General features: G+C 42.6%; 1 protein-coding gene across 1 annotated transcript in view; it reads left to right on the top strand.

Annotated features, from left to right (window-relative positions):
* Window positions 1–4,300: 4,300 nt before the first annotated feature.
* The window catches only part of RIMS4 (regulating synaptic membrane exocytosis 4), a 324,560-nt gene continuing 305,528 nt past the window's right edge, over window positions 4,301–23,332 (top strand). Inside the window, exon 1 of the mRNA XM_063959592.1 lies at window positions 4,301–4,760. Coding sequence (XP_063815662.1) covers window positions 4,658–4,760 — 103 coding nt within the window. The 5' untranslated portion in view covers window positions 4,301–4,657. The remainder of the gene's footprint in view (window positions 4,761–23,332) is intronic.

The following is a 23,332-nucleotide window of genomic DNA, read 5'->3' as shown; positions in this document are numbered from 1 at the left end:
GGACTGGGGTAACAGGAGACTATCCTGGTTGGGGAGGCTCAGTGTTATTAAAATGAACGTCTTGCCGAGAGTCCTCTATCTCCTCCAGGCGCTCCCAGTTTCCATTCCCAAAGCTTGGTTCAGGGATCTACACAATTTAGTTCGGGACTTTGTTTGGGGAAACAAAAGGCCTCGTTTCCAGCATACCATACTTTTTCGCCCCAAACATAAGGGAGGTCTTCAGCTACCACATTTCACTTTGTACTATGATGCTTTTGTCCTCCATAGAATTTTGGAATGGTCACGCCCGCATGATAAGAAGCAATGGGTCCATATTGAGGGGACAGTGTTACCTGCCCCCATTGCCTACTACCCTTGGCGTTCAAAGATACCACATATAGATCATCCTACAATTGGCCCTACACTTTCACGCTGGAGTAGACTTAGGGCCCTCCCGTATATTTCTTCTAAACACTCTCCTATGACCCCACTATACCATAACCCTGATTTCCCACCGGCAGCCTCAGGCCGGGGGTTTGACTCCTGGAAACAGGTGGGGGTGACGCGTGCTGGCCAGCTGGTGGAGCGTGGAGAGATAATCCCCTTCCCTTCGATGCAATCAAAGTGGAATCTCCCGCCTTCGGAGATTTGGAAATACCTTCAACTGAAACACTTTGCTCTGGGGAGTAATGTTCGCCCAAGCCTGACTAGATCATTAACGATTTTTGAGAATTTGTGTTCAGACCCCTCTTGCCCGTTGCACTTCCTCTCCAAATGTTATAGACTCCTGATTGAGAACAAATTTCCAGATCTCCCTAAATATACCAGGGACTGGGGCCATGACATGCAGATAGATTTATTAGAGGAGGACTGGGAGAAAAGTTTTCAGACCACCTTTGCAAGCTCCTCAAGTTATTCAGTCCTTGAAACACATTTTAAAGTTTTATCCAGGTGGTACAGATGCCCCCTAACACTGGCTAAAATTTTCCCTGATGTACTAGACACGTGCAGGAGATGTAATAATGCAACGGACTCCCCGATGCATGTCTGGTGGGACTGCCCCGTACTTCGTCCCTTTTGGGGTAAGGTCGTTGCAGCCTCAAAATTGATGGTGGGAGTGGAGGTTCCCTCTGAGCCTGCCTTCTGGCTCCTCAACTGTGTTGCATGGCCCCTGTCGACCTACAAGCACTCTTTACTAAAGTTTCTCAATAGTGCCGCCAAAGCGGTTATTCCGGTTCGCTGGCGATCCTCAGAACCCCCAACTATGAGGGAATGGGTTGCCAGAGTGGACTGGTATATGTCTATGGAGGAACTGCGGGTGACACCAGAGACTCAACGGAGATTCACAAACACTTGGTCCCCTTGGTTGGAATTTAAATCCTCACAAGGATATCCGACATTACTGCTCTAACTTGGGCCCCTCACAACGACCCCTATTCACGACTTCTGACTGTCTTACTTTAATCTGGAGCTAGGTGCTGATATTTATGCTCCTTGATACGACTGGACCTAGGACAGCCCACACTGTCTTTTCCCTCCCTTCCCTTCTTCTGGTTTCTCTTTTGTCCCACTCTGCTCTCTTTTCTTTTTCTTTCTCTTTTAATGGTGTAGAGCTAAGAAAGGTTTTGTCTAGACAGCTGTTACTTAAAGAGGCTCAGTATGACTTGGGCCACGAGGTATTCACCTAGATACTGAATCTATACAAACATGGCCATAACGACACTACTCAGCTGTTAATGCGTATATCTACTGAACCGTATTTTCCTGTATTACCAGTTATTTTATGTACGATGTCTGCCTTTTTTCTGTTATTTTCTTATAAATCAATAAACATTTATTGGGAAAAAAAAATAAAAAAAATAAAAATTAAATATTATGAGCACATTATATGATACACCTTCAGAATTTAGGAAACTATATCATTCTTTAGAAAGATATATTTTCTTGCTTATTACACCAACAGTATTCCAGTCACTATTCACTCAATCTTATATGTCAGCCAAACAGGCAGACAGAGCATACACTAGATCACCTGCAATCACAGGCTAAGTGGCAAAGTAATTTTCATATATGCAAATTATTTTGCATCTTATTCATTATGTCTATAAAAAGGACCACATGTCCTCAAATAAAACAGGCCCCACGGGTGCGTCGGCCCACCGGGAATCTTCCCTGTAAACCCTATGCCCCGCCTCTGGTCATAAGTCATATATTACAGTAGGCACGCTCCGGGTCTGCTGCTGCATCGCACTAATCTGCCCTAATCTATGTCCTGTACCTAACCTTATGTGAGTATCTCCTTCTGCGAGATATTCATTGCCAGGGCCCTGGATGTGAATGAGTGATGCAGCACAGCCCTGATATAGGCAGTCACTATTATGACATCACTGCATGATCTCACAGACTCCACCAGACAGGCCAGGACTGGTTACTTATGGTTTGAGGTCTATTATGACATCACAGCCTGTATTGTATTTTGCTTGACTGGCCTAATGAGAATGTGATTAAACTATTACATTCACATCAGAATCATATGTATTATTTTAATGGCAGGATTTCCCTATTCTGAGGTTTTGTATAAACCCAATTTTCACTGTAGTTCCATTGTTTTATGTTGCTATAGTCTATCGGCGATCACCTCAGTTAAGGATGAAAGACTGTTTATGGTACTGACCTCCCCCAGAACTAATGAGATATTTTTAATTATACATCATATTAGTCATGAAACTCAAACACTACGTTCACTCCCTTCCCCTTTAGGATCTGCAGAGTAGCTATGGAAAGTGTTATCCAATTGTCAAGTAGAAGTTTGTTTATAAAAATAAACAGATAAATAAAAAATATTAAAACCAAACAATAACCCAAAATATTAAAACAATGGGTCTTATTCAGTATGGATCGCAGCAGCGATGCAATCGCATACTGACGATTTTCTGCCCAGTGTGCACATGAGGAGCTGTACCGCGCGTGTGGATGCAGGAAGACGCAATCATATCTCTGTGATGCAAATGCCAACGTGTCGTTGCAGGGGGGCGGTGCGGTGAGAATGGGGGTGGGACAGGACCATTTTCGGGTTGACCAAGTGATGTCACACACGGCCGCTGCTATGGGAAACATGGTGGCAGCCCAACTGACTGCCTCCAGGCTGCAGAGGGGCTTTCCTTATTTAGCAATGCAATCGCAATTGAATTGTGATCGCATTGTTGGCGGCCATTAGCATGCTGGGCGGCCTTGCCCTGTTCTGGGCAGCACCAGCATGCGATCACAAGCAGTTTCAGTTTTGCTAATTTAGCAAAACTGCAACTGATGGTGAATAAAGGGGGTTATTTCAGGTTTGTTAGCAAACAAAAAAAGTATTATATGGTGGTCAATGATGCTCTCTGTACTATATGGTGTTCACTATGCTCTCTGTATATGTCAGTCATTTTTGTACCCACCACACAGCACACAATATTAGGCACTATAGATATTACAGCTCAGACCCATGTGTACCTTAATCTGGCACTGGGTACTATGTAATGTTTAAAAGACCCAAGCTCTGAACAGCACAACTGTTTTTGGAGACTGGCAAATTGGACTTCCTCATCATCATCATCATCAATATACTGTAGGTCTATGGGAACAGTGGTGTTCTGCAGGTCCTTAATCACTGTTAAAAAAAAAATATTTAGGATACATCCTGCATTATACAGTAGCTTTAACATATATTTTTCTGATACCGAAGGTGTCAAAAATTATATGGATATAGCAGTGTCTGCATAATTTGCAGAACGAACCAGCAAGCCAAATGGATCCCTAGTTTGTTGCAAAAGTGATACCTTCTGTAAACACATATTTGCTAAAAATGTCTAGTATTGCATAAACGACAAACAACACGTAAAAGACATGCATTGCTGTAAAGTCGATGTAAAAGCACCATTATGCTCCAATCAGAGCAACTCTTTCGAAAAAAAAAAAATGAAAGCGCACGGTAATTAGATGGAGAACATTCACACAGCACCCAGTAGCTGCATCAGACTTCGCAATAGTAACTATATAACTCATGTTTCCAATGTCCACATTAGGAAGACTGCAGACAGATGTGTTACATAGCATCAGCGTAATGGGGTCCTGTATTTATTTTTATAGCAACCATGACTAGACATCGCCACCGAGAGCAAGGATGCTCTGTCCGAACGTGCTGCTGCTGCTTACTGCTAACCCTCTCTCTCATCCTCAACTCTGCTGTACGTATAGCCACGCCTTCCTCCATCCTCCGCCCGTCCTGATTGGCTACAACGCATCCTAATAATGACTTCATTCAGCCCCCTCCTGTCATCTCTCTGTGAATGAAGAGTCAGCCTGCGAACCCTTGAGCAAGTGGAAAGAGAGCGGAGAGGGGGGCGCAGCACAGAGCTCCGATTTACGGGGATATTTGCGGCTCGCTTGGTGGCCGGGACTTGGAATCTGTACCCGTAGTGGCTGGACATACTGATTCTGTAAATGCACCAACCACAAGGGTCGTGCATAGGACTGCTGTGTTCGGGGGCACTTGTTGGGGTGCAGGAGGTCACAGTGGTCTTTTCTCCGCATCCAGGGACCCACAAAGGCAGCCAAGACGCCTCGTGCAGTGCTCCGAGTGAAGAATGGGGCGTCCAAGCTCCCGAAACCCCCATCAGACCCGGGGAGCGCCCCCGGCATGTTCATGGAGAGGTCACAGAGCCGGATCAGTCTGTCCGCATCGTTCGAGGCTCTGGCCATCTACTTCCCCTGTATGAACTCATTCGATGAAGAAGATGGGGGTAAGGAGCTGGCATCGCTAGTTTTGTAGCACTGTATTCAGATTTTGCCCTTCTCTCATAGACGTTGTGTGTGCCTTGGCATCATGGTATGGTCCAGCCGAGTTGGACCATACCAAAATTACAATTGCAAGTGGCAGCAGTGATCTGTGTCTGGATTCTCTTCCAGGAGACAGGTTTCTAACATGATTAAGCAGTTGTAGTGACGAGTTACAATTTCTAATCCACACATAATCACAGGTAATATGTACAGGCAGCAAAAGGCAGATCTTGAGTTCTAGGTTACAAGATGTCAGAGATGGTCAGTCAGTCTGTTAGTGAAGTACGAGAGCTTGGATGGTGGGATTAATTGCTATTGAAGTGGTGTTAATGTACCAAACCAAATAAGAGGAATGGGTGCCTATTAATGTTGGAGGCAAACTTTGGCCTTTGACATAAATAAGCACACAACAAGAATACCCCATCATTCCAATTTCATTTGACTAGATTTTATATTGCTATGTTTTAACAATGCTCCCAGTGACTGATTTACCCTCATTACTATTGAAGTCAAAAGTGCTTTATTGGTAAATGTTATATTTTGTAATCTTGGTACAGTGGCAAGATCTTCTTCATACATTATATACAGTATATGAGAATTCTGTTCCATTTGTACTAACTGTCATGAAAATGCTGATTACAAGCATATTTGCCCTTGCTTTATCAGAACAATAGCAGTGCATTTATCAAGACATCTCAAGGCTTTGCTGCAGCATACTGTACTTAATGAACATTCCCATGCTCCATTATATTGCAGTGAATGAAAAATTAAATTGACGCAAAACAAGGCTTGTCATTCTGTATGTATAGGTTCTTTTTCTTACTTTATTGTTGGAACTACCAACATCAAAGCACATGCACAACAAATTCTTACAATGGATGCCTGTCTGTACAAGGTTTGTGGTTTTTCAAAATGCATACTTTCCAACATAAGAGGAAATACACTTATTTGTCAGTAACTGTGATAAAAAAAATATCTGTGGTTTTTAGATCATTTAAAACCACACACTTGTATACTGATGCTGCGTCTGTTGCAAGCCTATACTTAATAACAAACAAAAGCATGTACCATATATCTGAAGTAATTTCCCATGTGCCATGCATATATCATATAGTTCTGGTAATAAACAGTGACTGGGAAAATCTACCAGGGATGTTAAACACAACACGTGCTGAGGCCTTTCTCACTCTCATAGGGCCCTAGTATCACAATTTGCAATTTGAATGCAGATGTGATAAATTTCACCTATGTTCACAAAGCAAAAATGTATATTTTAGCTAGGATTTAGCACTGTGCTCTTGCCAGAACACAGGCTCGGATAAGAGTCCATTCCGGCAATGAGCTGGAAGCAGGGCGATAGCACTCTGTTTGCAGTTTTTGGTGTTGGCACTTGTATAGCAAATGCACAGCCTTCAGCTGGTGCATGCATCTGTAGGTCCGATGCAAAGGTATCCTAGTACCCCCCCCCCCCCTCCCCCCTCCTGAAAAATACATGATATAGTAGCCCATAGGTTATAGGCTAGCACCATCTTCTACAGCTCAAGTTATTGAGATTGGAAACTAAGGGTTCTGCGTACTAATCCTTGTATAGAGAAAAAGTAGACAGAATACTAGCCAATCAGCTCCTAGCTGTCATATTTCAAACACACCATGTAACAGGAGCTGATTAGCTGGTACTTTATCTCACTCCAAGGCTTAGTTCATAGATCTCTAAGTTGCATAAACCTGAGCAGACATTGTCTCACAGGTGAATTTTAACGTATTAGAAGGTATACAGTAATATTTGCTCTTATTATACATCCACTGTTAATATTTAAAACAAAGTACACATTAAATGGTAGCACCGTTTGTTAACTCTTCTTTCTGGATATTCAGCTCCTTTATCTAAATATTGCTATTTTTCATAAAGAGCCACTTAACAAAATCTAAGATTCATGCCCAGAATGCTGTAGAACATAAAATATTATTGTCTTTAGCTGTAAGCAGCAGCACATATATATATATATATATATATATATATATATATATATGGGTTGGGTATTCACCATACCAATGCTGGGATCCCGGCTTCAAGATGCCTGGTGGAGGGAAGGGGGAGAGCGCAACAAAGACCCTTGCGGGCTCGGTGGCGATCTGTGCTCGCCACAGGTTCTATTCCCACTCTATGGGTGTCGTAGACACCCACGCGTGGGCATGATGACTATCGTGACTGTTAGGGGGCGGGATCTCTGCGTCAGTGTTGTGACCGACGCCAGGATCCCATTGTACTATAGGGATGTAGTTGTGTAGGGTCACACAACTACATCCCTATAGTACAATGTTGCAAAACAGGTAAATAAGCCGAAGACAATGCAGAGTAATTGTTGAATAATCAATGCTAACCGTTAACTAAATTTTTCTTATACTTACAGTAACTTGTCAAAATGTAAATTTGCATTAACACATATGCAAAAATGATTTCATATTTGTATTTGTTCCAAACCTCCAGTCTAATCGACAGTCCTACAGATTCTGCAGATGTTTTTTTTTTTTTATCTAAAAATTAATAAAAAAAAGTTTAAATGAATTTAGGAATACAAGTTCTTTCACACACATTTTTGTGTCTGCTATATAATGCTCTTAATATTACCAGTGGTTTAATTATTTTTTAGCCTTTCTGGAAAAAGCTTATCAGTGAACTTCTGTGGAAAAGGGTCAGTAATATCATTAGGAGGCCTAAAGGAAACATAATTAACCATTTTTATGTATCAGAATGTCAGGCGTGTCAGGTCGTAGGGTGTACTGTAAAAAAACACATATCTAGAGCTTAATCAGCATTAACATAACCTCATAATTTATTTACAAACTGAACAGCAGAATTGGTTATGTGTTATTGGCTTGGTATATGGGATAAATAGCCATTGGGAATTGTCATGCCCTCAGGAGTCCAGGTCTTGTATCATTACAGCCCCAGCAGACTAAACTCTGCCACTAATTATAGAAAAAGCAGTGCTAAATTTAATTAGTAATTACAATGCCTGTATGTGTAAGAGGAAGTGCCGATAGCTAGTAGTTAAATTGTGTAGTAATGTATAGCAAACAGAAATGGATGACATTTCACTATAGGTATTGCTGTACATTTGCATGAGAAAACAATATTGCATAATGACTATGCCAAAGGAGTTGTGCTATATGTAAAGAATTGGAAATGCATTAAAAGGTCTCTGTATAAGGGAGTACACAGTATGCAATGCCTCATGCTGTCATTGCAACATAATGGCTATTGGCTGTGGAATTGTATCAGCTGTAGGGTGAACATATGTCATTTATACAGAGAACGCTTCCCTGTTGAGCACAGAAAGTCTCTGTAACCGAATTGTTAGAACATAGCACCGAGTCTCTATTGTGTTGCTTTTGCTATCTCACAGACTTGGTCTTCATGCTAGACAATTGTTAAAAATATACACTGTATACGTATGTCTCAACCAACCTTTTGCACTAAGCATTAGAAAGCGGTTGATACTGTATGTCCTCACCTTTCAGACTGTTTTCCAGCAGGGCATATTATTTTCACATATTCAAATATATTTTCTGCTGGTCAGTATGAAAGTCAGGAGTTAATAACATAGGTGTTAAAATGTACAGTACAGTAACCAATAGCAATTCATCATTTATAATCCGACTATGGGAAGTTATACTAATAAAAACAATTGCCTGGTTAGTTGCTACATTTGTTGTCCGTGGTTATAGGCGCTATGTTTAATACATGTAAGTGCGGTGCGGTAAATGGCTCAGGAAGCACTGGCTAGTATCAAAGCCAGATTTACACACAATATATGAGCCCAAGCCCCAAGGGTTCATGTGGGCATTACACACATGTGCAGCAGTATATCCTGTTAGAAATTTGGTGAGTTTTGATCAGAGAGGTGCAGAAAAAACATAGGCTCACCCGCAATAGACATTTTGCTCCAGAAAAAATACAATATATATAAAATACTCAGGTGCTACCAATACACACTCCTGCAATAATATGGAGTCAAGGCTGCTGCTTCATCATCAGAGGTCACTGAACCTCCTAATATGGACACCAGGAAATATATAGAAAAAATGATGCGCTGTCTGACTCAATAAATTAAAAAAATTTACACGGCCAGTGATTAAATTGCAATAAAATTAAATCACATATAAAATGAATAACACAACCACTTCTGTCATAAATTAGATGCTATTGGCAGTATGTTAGTAATGGTAATGAATGAAAGCCCATTAATCCAATAGGTATCAGTATATTAGTAATGGTAATGCAAGCTCACAACCACAGTTCATCTGTTAGTTGAACATATATTTCTACATATTATTCTATAAATAGAATAGATAATGGCCACACAAGTATATTGTATTTATGTACCGTACACTAACAGATGAACTGTGGTTGTGAGCTTGCAAGCATTTATACTAATATTAATACAGACTATGCTGAACTAATAGTGCTTCTTAATGGCATGCTTTCTAACCTGGACCTATTGAATAATGGACTTTAATCATTACCGTTACTAATATACTGATACCTATTGGATTAATTGCCTTTCATTCATTACTATTAATGACATACTGCCAATAACATCTAATTTATGACAGAAGTGGTTGTGTTATTAATTTTATATGTGATTTAATTTTATTGCAATTTAATCACCGGCCGTGTGCTATAATAATGAATGTATTGTATGTACTATATGTATACATTTTTTTACATTTATTAAGTCAGGCAGCGCATAATTTTTTTCTATATATTTCCTATTTTGCTCCAGAGTTTGGACTATAAAAATGACTAGAATAATACAAAGAAGATATTTATAATATATTCTTTGTATTTTTCATATAATTTATATAGTCAAAACTCTGGAGTAATATGACAGGAGAGGCTCTGCTTACTTGCTTCACCTCGCCGAATGTCACTGGTGTAATATTACTTAATAGATTTGTCCCATATGAATTTCATGGAATACATTGATCATTTTTACATGCCATGATCAGATTTTGTTATTATTCAGATTTTGTCTGTCTGAGCTGTCAACGCTGATACAAAGTAATGTATGTGCGATGCTAGAGTGCGTTCCCTCCCTGCAGAATGAGTCCAGGCTATTGACTGATACACAAAGCCATAGTAACTGTGAGCACATATTAATCTTGTGGAAAAAGTGGTTTAGAGGAGAATGGAAAGCTATCATAGATTGCCATTTATAATATACATTTTTTTGGAGGGAAACAAAAATGTATCCCCCATATTATTATCCCATAACACCATTGTGACAAGTGCAGACAACCAAATTACAGGTTAATCAATACTTCAGCATCTAAACATTTATTACCAATCTGAGCAGGCTGTGCAGATGCATACTTTGCACAATACAAATGATATATGATTACAGGATGGGGTTAGTAAGGGTCAAGAAAGCCACAAGAGAACCACTGATACACTCAGTGGCGTAAGTTCGTCCCAGTTGCCCGGAGGGAGGCAAGATAAAAATTGGTGCCCCCCCCCTTAAATTTAGATAAATCAGAGGTTTCCAAACGCGATCCTCAAGGCTCCCCAACGGTCCAGGTTTTAAATGTACCCATGCTTGGCCACAGGTGACTTAATTAGCACCTCCATCAATTTGATTTAACCATCTGTGCTGAGCCATGGATATACCTAAATCCTGGACTGTTGGGGTGCCTTGAGGACCGCATTTTGAAACCTCTGAGATAAATATATACAGTGTTCTGAAATAAAAATGTATATACCGCATATAGTGCCGGCGCTAGCCGCTCAGCAAGGTCCGCAAAGCAGGGAGGCGCCTGGCATTAAAGGCGCCCTCCCTGCTCTGCTACTGTACCTTGCTGATGCGCAGTGTTGGTGCAGCCTGCGCCTGTCACACTGTGTGACAAGCAGAAGGCAGACGCGGTGCTGGCAGCATGAACACAGGATCCTCGGTCTCCTCCTGTGTCAGAGCCCTCCCCCTTCCCTGCCCGTCTTGCTCCTCCCCGCTGCACATGTCATGCTGGGAGGCAGGAGCATCGTCCCCACCTCCTCTCTTCCCTCCCCCCTCACAGCAGACTTCAGCACCGCCCCTCCACGGAGTCCCCTCTCATCAATGGTGGATTCAAGACCAGGTAGGGAGAAAAAGCATATTAGTGTGTGTGTAAAGTAGTATGTTACTGTGTGCTGGGAAGGGGGGGGGGCTGGTGTGTTACTGTGTGCTGGGGGGAGGGGGGACTGGTATGTTTCTGTGTGCTGGGGTGGGTGGGATAAAGTGGAATATTAGTGTTTGCTGGGGTGGGGGGTGGATAAAGTGGCATATAATGTGTGCTGGGTGGTGGTGGTAGTGTAGTTTTTGCGGGGACTGGGCTGCAGGGTAGCTGTGGTGTAGCGTGTGGGGAGGGGGGATTAATTGCTTAATTAGTCATTGTGGGGAGGTAGAGGAAAAAAAATCCCTTATAAGCCATGTCTGGCACAGCCTTATCAGGGCTAATTGAATAGCCCCTTGGAGACACAATTACCCGCGATCAGTGACCGTGGGTAATAGGATACCTCAATATGTTGTGTAAAGGTCACTAGGACTAACAGATTTTACTTATGGACTACAGGGCTGCATCCCCCCAGTAAAATCTGCCACCCGCAGGGACTGCCTAGCAGTGGCAGTGACTTACTGTACCATAGGAAGTGTTTCTCTTCATGGGACTGTAAGTCCGGACTTGTAATGTTACTATTTTTTTTAATTTATGTTAAATGCAGTTTCTCCACTGCCTGCCACCCGCTGCCTCTCCACAGCCGTCACCTCTCTCTCCTGTCTCACTCTCATCCTCTCACCATCACCTCTCTCTCCAGTCACTCTCTCCGTCACCCCCCCTCCCCATCACCTCTCTCTCCTATCACCCTCTCCCTGTCATCCAACCCTCTCCCCGTCACCTCTTTCCTGTCATTCTCTCCCTGTCATCCAACCCTCTCCCCGTCACCTCTTTCCTGTCACTCTCTCCCTGTCACCCACCCCTCTCCGCATCACCTCTCTCTCCTGTTGAACTATCCCTGTCACCCACTAATTCTCACCCTTTCCCCATCACCTCTCTCTCCTGTCACCCACTGACGCTCATCCTCTCCCCGTCATTCTCTTTTTTCACCCTCTGCTTGTCACCCTCTCATCGTCACCTTCCGGTTCTCACTGTTGCCCACTGCCTCTCCCTAGCTTCACTCTGTGCCCGTCTCCCACTATCTCTCACTGTAGCTACCCTCTCCCTGTCACCCACTGACATTCCTGTTACCCACTTACTCTCACCCTCTACCCGTCACCCTTTCTCTCCTGCTATCCTCTCTCTCTCACACACCCGTGATCCATACGATCGCATGGTGTGTGCACTCCCACTAACTGGATGCAGCTAGTCGCAAGCGCAATGTGGCTGCTTGTGGGTAGGATGAGAGCGGAGTAGGAGGGCGCAAAATTTAGAGTTTGCAGGAGGGCGCCGAATAACCTAGCACCGGCCCTCACTGCATATATACATTTAATTGTTTTTTTATTTTAAATCACACATTTCTTAGCAGTCATAGCAAGGATTAGAACTCATTACCTGTTACACTAACAGCAGACACTTTACTGATGGAGCTATTTGCTCCTGTATAGGAAACATGAGAATCCTAACTATATGAAGTTACGTGTAATTGTCAGAGAAGTAACTTCATATAGTTAGAATTCTCATGTTTACTATACAGGAGCAAATAGTTTCATCAGTAAGGTGTCTGCTTCCAATGTAATAGGTCATGGGTTATAATCCTGGGTATGACACTTGTAAAATGTATAGCTATAATAAAAAGGGTATGACTTGTAAGATGCAGGGACCAGTGAGGAAGTCGGCCACTGAAGAGATAGCTGCGGATATCAATTAACTTAATTGAATGGTGCCACAGAATAGAGAGAGAGGTGCCCCCTTCAAAGCAGGAGCCCGGTGGCAGATGACTCCGTTGCCTCCCAGAGTTACGCCTCTGGATACACTCCATTTGGGTGGAAGATGTATAAAGAAAAGCATTAAATGTTCTGTACACAATTTTTAAAATTCATCATTAAGGTTAACATCTGGTTAAATCCATATCATGATATCAACTTGTTTATAGTGGGCATTTATTTTCATTTCCTTCATTTAACTTGTATATATGTGTGACAATATAATTACTGAATATCTTTATTTTAGATATTTGCAGTCTCCAATGTAAAGCTTGCCACACACACCCTAAAGTTGCATACATAAAATGAACAACGTAACTCATTTTCACCCTTCCTGAGCGACGTCGTTCACTGTCTCAGCAAGTGTGTATGCCGGTGACGACGACCAATGCGCAGCACCGCAGGTCATTAACGACCCTCGGTGTCGGTGGTGCATGCATGCTCAATTTGGACCATCGTCCAAGAGCTGCCTGCACTGACCGGGCCGCAGCGTGACGTCACTGAGCGAAATGGTCGTCATATTACTCAGTGTGTACGGCTGGCCGCCGACTGCCAGGCCGGGGAGGGGGAAACACTTCACGACGTCGCTCATAGAGTGGCATCGTACAGTGTGTATGCACCTTAAGATGTACAGTAGTCAGTCCAGTTTGATGTTTTTAGTGTGACTCACCAACACTTATTTGTGTTGTAAACTACAATGGCTAGGTCTATCTGATTTTTTGGTTGTGACTGAGTAATAATTATTTTAGCATTACTTGATTTCACTGAATGAACCCCTTTAAATCTTTCTGTAACAACTTGTTCTATCCAGATACCTGCAGTTTATAAATAAGAGCCAAAGTAAAATACTAATGGCTGTTTTACACAGTCCTGTGACAGTAAGATGAGCATTCAACAATGCCGCATGCTTTAGCATCTTTCATTTCCTGAGAGCATGAAAATGTCTTTTATTTTATTTGATACAATGTTTGCTTGAACTGTTGAAATGCATGTCGGCGCACATAGCATGTCGACAGTAGCCAGGTTGATATTCATCATGTCTACATGTATGGTTCGGTATGATGACATGATAAACTGTTGACAAGAGGTCCCTGGTGGTCTAACAGTGCCTTCCCTTGTCCTAGTGGCTGCAGCGGCTCCAGTATCTTCTTCCAGGTCCCGGCAGTTACATAAGGATCCTGTTAAGGAAACTGTGACAATCATCAAACATTTGTAATCTTGGTATTTGGGGGCTGTTGTTGCATCATTGTATATTTGTGTAGTGGAGATATTCCTGAGAGCTGCTTTGTTACTTGAGATGTTCATCCTCAAAAGACATTAACAGGTGAATCTGTGAGGTTTGATCTATTAGTGATTGTGTCAATGGACCTAATTCATGGCCATTTTTGGGGTGTGTATCTGCCTTCAGCTGTGATCACATACATAGAGAAATATGGCGCCAGCGCTGTGGTGCAAGTATGCGGGTACGCTTGGGTACTGAGTACCCTTAAGTATTTGGCAGCGGGTACTCAGTACCACCTGCCACACTCTTTGAACTCATGACCACCATTACCACAATTATAATGCACCACAAAGCAACAAGACCATGGTGCTTGGCAGCATGACGGCTTCTCCCACTTTGTCAGGGTTACTGGGGCACGACGGTGACGTCATGGTGTCACATCACATTTCCTCTCCTGGAGGCTGTGGCTGGCGTGAGGAGAGGAGCCTGATTGCACTTTCCCACAGCATCCCTTGCTGGGAGCAACAGTGCAGCAGTTTCCATTCACTCAGCTTGTATGATTTGTCAGCACTGAGCGGCTTTTGTTCTTCACAGGCTGGGCTGCTGGGCATGTCTCTGGCATCACTGTGTGGGGTAATTCATTTCTAATATAATGTGGACGCTACTATATATTTCTATTATTATAGGGGTATTACTATATATTTCTATTATTATAGGGGTATTACTATATATTTCTATTATTATAGGGGTATTACTATATATTTCTATTATTATAGGGGTATTACTATATATTTCTATTATTATAGGGGTATTACTATATATTTCTATTATTATAGGGGTATTACTATATATTTATATTCTAGGTAGCAGCAGTCCCCCTAACACCGTCAGGTAGGAGCCGCCGCTGGAATTGTGTGTCTGTGTTTATTATTGGCTGTGTACTCTCCACCACAATATCACCTTTACATGTTCTGCACTGGGCCTAATTCTACCTCTGAGGTCACGCTGCGCAGTCACTCACCAGCCGATCACTCGCCGCCGAGCCCGGAAAGCTGTCCGTTACCCGCCACTATGGTGGATGAAGTTTCCCTCCCCCCTGCCCCAGCAGTTATGTGAGTCATGTGAGTTATGTGGATTATGTTTGTTATGGGTGGGGAGAGGTGGGCAGTGCGGGGCGGGGACGGGCGGACTCAAAGTAAAAAAGATAATCCTGGGTATCCCGGGAGTCCCGGGATTGACCATTTTTCAATCCCGATACCCGGGATTTAAAAAATGGCACGGGATTGGCCACCCTAATTACAATGTCATAGTGAACTTACACCCTCATAATCGAACCATTCATTTCTTAATAGGTCTCACTTGTATAAATTCACAAATATTTACATTTATGTCAAGGACAATATTCTTATCAGGTACCAACACAGCTTAAAAATGTGGTATCTGGCTAAAGCCCTACACAGTAAGGGAGGTAATTAGGGGTTAATAAATATAAACATAAATTAAAATATGGGAGTTCATTAATCATTGAGATGACGGAGTTAATGTTGAATGGTATTATAATTAAAAACTATAATTGGAGAGGTGTTGTGTTATTTTCACAAAAACGTATTGCAATCATTTGATATTCTATTTATTGTATGGTGATCACTGGGATGCCTTTTGTACTGTGTTTAGTAGGAGTCTCACTGGGATTTCCCGTGTATTGTACAACGGATGGTATCGATGGTGTAATGGTTAGCATTACTGACTCACAGCACTGAGGTCATGCATTCGATCCCACAGGGGCCCTAACTGTGTGGAGTTTGTATATTTTCCCTATGCTTTCGTGGGTTTCTCCAGGTACTCCGGTATTCTTCCACACTCCAAAAATATACTGGAAAGTTAATTGGATCCCAACAAAAAGAATTAATCCTTGTGTATAGTGTGTGTGTGTGTGTGTGTGTGTGTGTGTGTACATGGGCATACTAGATGGGCCAAGTGGTTCTTATCTGCCGTCAAATTGTATGTAACGGGGTCGCACTGTGTATTGTACAGAAGTCATTGCTTTGGGTACTGTATTCCTGGAACCAATCCAGGAATATGTTACCAAAAACTTCCAAGTGTATTGATTGATATTTCCACATTTGGACAAAACACCTTGTACTGTATATACACCCTCAGATATGTCAGACACCTGCACCTTCCACAGACCTCTTGTACAGACATTCATACAGATTTTTAGATTGAGACAATGTTTTGTGTTGCACTGCACCAGCAATGCTTCATCAGCATGCAACAATATCATGCGTGGAGCCCTCAGCAGGTAGGCCTGTGTGCTTTAAAAACCAGGGCTGATGCTTAGTCTATTCATGAAGCAGTGAAAAGTGTGGAGAAGTGAGCCAACGGAGAAGTTACCCATGGCAACCAATCCGCATTGAAGTAACATTTGCATACTATGCAATTGTACGGAGCAGCTGATTGGTTGCCATGGGCAACTTCTCCACAGGTTCACTTCTCCACTTTTTTTAACTGCTTCATGAACAGACCTTCCCAGTCCGGCCCTGGCATACACAGAGGAATAGCGTTAAACTACAGTACTGTATGTCTAGTAAATACATTCCCCTGTGATAGAAACACATTTCAGATATTATTGTCCCTTTCAACTAACTCCACTTGATTTTTTTTGCTCAACTATTTTTTTATTTTATATAAATGTAGCAAAGATGAACATAAATATTATCTTTTACTTTGTTTTTGCGCGTTTCAGCTACAGAAAATAAATATCAGTAAAAATTCCTGTTCATGTAGAAGATAAGCTGTCTTCCTGAAGGTATTCCTTTTCTGAGAACATGCTTCAAGCACGCTTATCACACAAGATCTCAGTTAATTACATAGCATCTGAATATTTGGGCAGACAATAAAAGCTAATCTGAATATCATGTAATGAGATGAATGTAAAACATAAATGAATATGCAATGGCTCATTAGTGATTATTTGCATATGTGCTGTTAGAGGTCTTCTGATATACTGAGCAGCCGATATGTCAGTATGCATCCTCCAGTAGTATACACACATAGGGGGTAATTCCAAGTTGATCGCAGCAGGACATTTTTTAGCAGTTGGGCAAAACCATGTGCACTGCAGGGGGGCAGATATAACATGTGCAGAGAGAGTTAGATTTGGGTGGGTTATTTTGTTTCTGTGCAGGGTAAATACTGGCTGCTTTACTTTTACACTGCAATTTAGATTGCAGATTTAACTCACCACACCCAAATCTATCTCTCTCTGCACATGTTATATCTGCCTCCCCTGCAGTGCACATGGTTTTCCCCAACTGCTAAAAAATTTCCTGCTGCGATCAACTTGGAATTACCCCCATAGGGCCTAATTCAGAGTTGATCGCAGCAGCAAATTTGTTAGCAGTTGGGCAAAACCATGTGCACTGCAGAGGAAGGGGAAGGGGGAGGGGGAGATATAATATGTGCAGAGAGAGTTAGATTTGGGTGGGGTGTGTTCAAACTGAAATCTAAATTGCAGTGTAAAAATAAAGCATCCAGTATTTACTCTGCACAGAAACAAAATAACCCATCCAAATCTAACTCTCTCTGCAAATGTTATATCTTCCACACCTGCAGTGCACATGGTTTTGCCCAACTGCTAACAAATTTGCTGTTGCGATCAACTCTGAATTACCCCCATATATCATACAGATTCCAAACCCACATCTCTACTAGTACTTGTAGCTTTCCTGGTTGTTAGCCTGTTTAGCTTTCACATTCTACATATACCTTATTCATTCAACACTGTTAAGGTACTGGGGGTGGGATGTAATGGCGTAGTTGGCCGGAGGTGTGGGTTGCCGGCCAAAGTCGGATGATTTTTTAAAGCGACACTCATTTACAAGGCATGGTTTTGCAGCAGCCTGCTTCCCTGAGTATTGCGATAGCTGAATTATTGCTTATTTTTGCACACACCTCTATGGAACACTAGCAAAAATAAGTGACACTTTATTACATTAATATCCTGTGCAGTGTAATCATGCAAGGTTCTACCTTTCAGCATTTTAAATCTGCCTCAATGCAGTTTATGGGAATACAATTTTGTTGTACTGTAGAGAAGGCAAATTAATACACAGAGAAGCGTGCTTTTTTGTGTGAAAATATTTTATTGAAGAACTGCACAGGGTACAAAAGATATATGCATCAATAACGAACATATCGTTAACAAAGAATACACAAATATGTCAAGTATGCATACAAGAATAAAAAAGGACAATAAACTTAGAAGAGTGAGTACAAAAACACTTTTAGTCAAAAAGATAGAAGCATTGGGCCTAATTCACACCTGATCACAGCAGCAAATTTGTTAGCTAATGGGCAAAACTATGTGCACTGCAGGTGGGGCAGATATAACATGTGCAGAGAGAGTAAGATTTTGATGGGTTATTTTGTTTCTGTGCAGGGTAAATACTGGCTGCTTTATTTTTACACAGCAATATAGATTTCAGTTTAAACACACCCACCCAAATCTAACTCTCTCTGCACATGTTACATCTGCCCCCCTGCAGTGCACATGGGGGCTAATTCAGGTTGGATTGCAGTATGCGATCCAACCGCAAAAATGAGAAAAAGATGCAGGCGCAAAATGCTTGACAGGTAGAGGCAGTCCAGGGCGGAGATTAAGCGTTGCGGGGGCGGCCAAATGGTGTGGTGTGGCGTGAATGTGGGCATGACGGGGGTGTGATCATGACGGCTGCTTGATGTCAAAACATGTCAGCGATAGGAAACATGGCGGCTGGCCTCCTAAGCTGCGCTTGCCAGAGGCATCCTTCATTTCTGCTAACAAGCACAAATTGTGATGCGTTCACAATTTCTGATTGTTGAAGGGGGAAAGGTGGCAGTCAGCATGCTGGGCGGCCTTGCCCTGCGATGGGCGGCCCCCAGCATGCTAACAAAAGGATTGCAAATTCTGCTAATTAGCAGAATTTGCAATCCTTACTGAATTAGCCGCATTAGTTTTGCCCATTAGCTAACAAATTTGTTGCTGCGATCAGGTCTGAATTAGGCCCACAGTCAATTTCAATTAGTACTAAGTTAGTTTAAAAAGGAGGACAATTTGAGGAAAGTATTTCCAATACCCATTTCAGACTGCCAGCTATGAACATGGGTTATTGGCATATGAGCGCGTATAACCCGTGTTCATGTGCTGTCTGGAAGGTGCCAGGGGGAAAATACCGCTATTTCAACCCTGGTAGTGAGCAGGGTTGAACTCGTGTTCAACCCGGCTCGCTGAGCAGTGTGAACGGGTGCCAGGTAGATGTGACCCATTTCCCATTCACGGTGTGTATATGGGCGGCGCTTGTAGATCATGTGATCTACAATCGCCCCCGCGTCACCGCTGACGTCACCAACCCGCCAATCTGCCGGGTTGCAAACATCGGCGGTGGTGTGCCTGAGGCAGGTCGCACCCTGGGAGCTCCCGTGTCAGGCTCACGTGTGCGACCCGCCTCATGTGGTGTGAAAGGGGTATAAGTTATACCATGAAGTAGGTAACACCACTTTCCGGTAAATATCTTTTTTTGAGCCAAGGATAAGGTTTTTATATAGGGTAACTAGATTTAAACATTTTTATCTGCTCTCGCTTTTTTATTAATGGACATTTCCAGCCAATCCATATTGAATAAATGAATGATTTGAGGTTTTAACAGTGTAAGGGTTAAGGTGTCAGAGGATATGCATTGAGAAAGGATGGTCTTCCTTCCTGCCGCTGCAATATTTGCTATTAAGTTGCGGTGTCCCATGGGGGGTCTCCTGCCAGTAGTTGGGTATATATCCCAAAGAGTCCAGGGTTCAAATATATGCCTAAAGTGTTTTGAATATAGTTCTGGACAAGGGACCAAAATGTAGTCACTTCCGGGCAACTCCATAAACAATTATAAAGATCAGCCCTGGATGCCTGACATTTGAAACATTTGGCATCTGACGATATACCCATGAGACAACGCAACTTAGGCGTTATATGATAAGTGTTTAAATAATAATACCGAAATTAATTATTTATCAAAAGCATCATGCAGGGACACTGGCCTCACTATGCAATCACTTTACTTCTGAGTTTAGACACAGCAGAGCTAATGTATATATATATATATATATATATATATATATATATATACACTGCTCAAAAAAATAAAGGGAACACTAAAATAACACATCCTAGATCTGAATGAATGAAATATTCTTATTAAATACTTTGTTCTTTACATAGTTGAATGTGCTGACAACAAAATCACACAAAAATGATCAATGGAAATCAAATGTATTAACCCATGGAGGTCTGGATTTGGAGTCACACTCAAAATTAAAGTGGAAAAACACACTACAGGCTGATCCAACTTTGATGTAATGTCCTTAAAACAAGTCAAAATGAGGCTCAGTAGTGTGTGTGGCCTCCACGTGCCTATATGACCTCCCTACAATGCCTGGGCATGCTCCTGATGAGGTGGCGGATGGTCTCCTGAGGGATCTCCTCCCAGACCTGGACTAAAGCATCCGCCAACTCCTGGACAGTCTGTGGTGCAACGTGGCGTTGGTGGATGGAGCGAGACATGATGTCCCAGATGTGCTCAATTGGATTCAGGTCTGGGGAACGGGCTGGCCAGTCCATAGCATCTATGCCTTCGTCTTGCAGGAACTGCTGACACACTCCAGCCACATGAGGTCTAGCATTGTCTTGCATTAGGAGGAACCCAGGGCCAACCGCACCAGCATATGGTCTCACAAGGGGTCTGAGGATCTCATCTCGGTACCTAATGGCAGTCAGGCTACCTCTGGCGAGCACATGGAGGGCTGTGCCGCCCCCCAAAGAAATGCCACCCCACACCATTACAGACCCACTGCCAAACCGGTCATGCTGGAGGATGTTGCAGGCAGCAGAACGTTCTCCTTGGCATCTCCAGACTCTGTCACGTCTGTCACATGTGCTCAGTGAGAACCTGCTTTCATCTGTGAAGAGCACAGGGCGCCAGTGGCGAATTTGCCAATCTTGGTGTTCTCTGGCAAATGCCAAACGTCCTGCACGGTGTAAGCACAACCCCCACCTGTGGACGCCGGGCCCTCATACCACCCTCATGGAGTCTGTTTCTGATTATTTGAGAAGACACATGCACATTTGTGGCTTGCTGAAGGTCATTTTGCAGGGCTCTTGCAGTGCTCCTCCTGTTCCTCCTTGCACAAAGGCAGAGGTAGCGGTCCTGCTGCTGGGTTGTTGCCCTCCTACGGCCTCCTCCACATCTCCTGATGTAATGGCCTGTCTCCTGGTAGCGCCTCCATGCTCTGGACACTACGCTGACAGACACAGCAAACCTTCTTGCCACAGCTCGCATTGATGTGCCATCCTGGATGAGCTGCACTACCTGAGCCACTTGTGTGGGTTGTAGGGAGGCGATACAGGCACGTGGAGGCCACACACACTACTGAGCCTCATTTTGACTTGTTTTAAGGACATTACATCAAAGTTGGATCAGCCTGTAGTGTGTTTTTCCACTTTAATTTTGAGTGTGACTCCAAATCCAGACCTCCATGGGTTAATAAATTTGATTTCCATTGATCATTTTTGTGTGATTTTGTTGTCAGCACATTCAACTATGTAAAGAACAAAGTATTTAATAAGAATATTTCATTCATTCATATCTAGGATGTGTTATTTTAGTGTTCCCTTTATTTTTTTGAGCAGTGTATATATATATATATATATATATATATATATATTTATATAAACACCCTGTGCAAATCCTGTAGTATAGGAGATATGTCCTGTGGTACCCAATTTCTGTGAATAAAGGACATACAGTAATAAATATGCCTGATATTGTGCTCAGAACCAGCCATATTTGGGCAATCTCACTGTGGGTGGGATGTACATAAGAAAAAATGTGGGCAAAAGCCAATTTTCGGACTTTGGCCGCATTTCCCATATGTACTAATCCCGGCAATGCAGTGCTTTGGTGTGGTGGGTAACGCCATCTTTGGGTGGTGCGTTACCCTATAGAAGCCTATGGTCTTATTTCCGCATTGTGCTCTGCGAGGGATCCTACCGAATACGTACCAGCACCCACGGCAGCCACTTCATCCCTTTGCACATGTGTAGAGGGACTCCAGGGGCCTAAACTAGGAAGTGCCAGCATAGCAAAGGACAGCTCTAATCGGAAGAGCTGTCTTTTGCAATACTAATTGCATATGTTAGTACGTACACGATGAGTATCAATGTGAATCTACCACCATAGGTTAGTACATCCCGCCCTGTGCCTGATTGTGCTGGATATCTAGCTCCAGAGCCTGCAGTTTGGATTATAAAAGAATTAATTTTTGCATGCTGAAGTTAAGTGAAGTCATAGCCTGTTTATAAAAGTAGTAAAAAATATTTTGATTACAATTTTTTATGAGAAACTAAAAAGAATGTCAATTCGCTATGGAAACTGAATATTAACTTTTGCTGCAATAATGAATTATTTTAAATTAGAATCTAAGTAAAATAAACATATTCCACTATGTGGAAACTTAAAGACTGTATGTTTGGACTTTTAGGAGCAGATGTATTAAGCCAGGACAAGTGATGAAGTAGTGATTAAGTGGAAGGTAATACCGCACCAATCAGTCAGCTCCTAACTGTCATTTTTCAGACCCGCAGTGATTGGCTGGTGCGTTATCACCTTCCACTTATCACTTCTTTATCACTTCTCCAGGCTTAATACATCTGTACCATAATGTGTTAACAGGATCAACAATGTAAAACTGCATCTTCTAACTTCCTGAATAATATGCAAACAACTGATTCACAAACCATGAGAACCTCTCCTGGCCTTCTGCAGGAGCGGCCACTCTCCCTCATCCTTCTCACATCACACAGGCTATACGCAATCTGCAGCAATTGTGTCACCAGGTTGGGTACGGGATCCCAACAGCCTGCCGATGGTAAAAATACCGACATCTGTTTCCTGACCGTCAGAATCCCAACACATTTTGGTAAGTACTGTAACCCTTCCCCTGCCCCTAACCCTCCCCTCCCACAGCTTAACTGTAACCCTCCCCTCCCACAGTGCCTAACTCTAACCATGACCTTAATACTTACCTTTGGGACTGTGAAGCAGGCGGTATTGTGAGCGCTGTCGGGATTCCGATGTTGGGATTGTGACAATCGGCATGGTCACTGTCAGGATGACAACTACATCCTGTGTCAGCAAGCTCCTGTAATTACTTCCTAGACATCCTCTGATGGGAGGTGTGAGGGGGGGATAATTATAGTTGGTGACTATATGTGAATGTTTATATATTCACAATGTATTTTCTTCCACCAATCTGAGGCCTGCTACTGCAGACAGCG

This window comes from Pseudophryne corroboree, chromosome 3, assembly GCF_028390025.1.
Source record: "Pseudophryne corroboree isolate aPseCor3 chromosome 3, aPseCor3.hap2, whole genome shotgun sequence".
NCBI classification, from domain to species: domain Eukaryota; kingdom Metazoa; phylum Chordata; class Amphibia; order Anura; family Myobatrachidae; genus Pseudophryne; species Pseudophryne corroboree.
The sequence above is the reverse complement of the archived record's forward strand: the minus strand, read 5'-3'. Positions and strand labels throughout refer to the sequence as shown.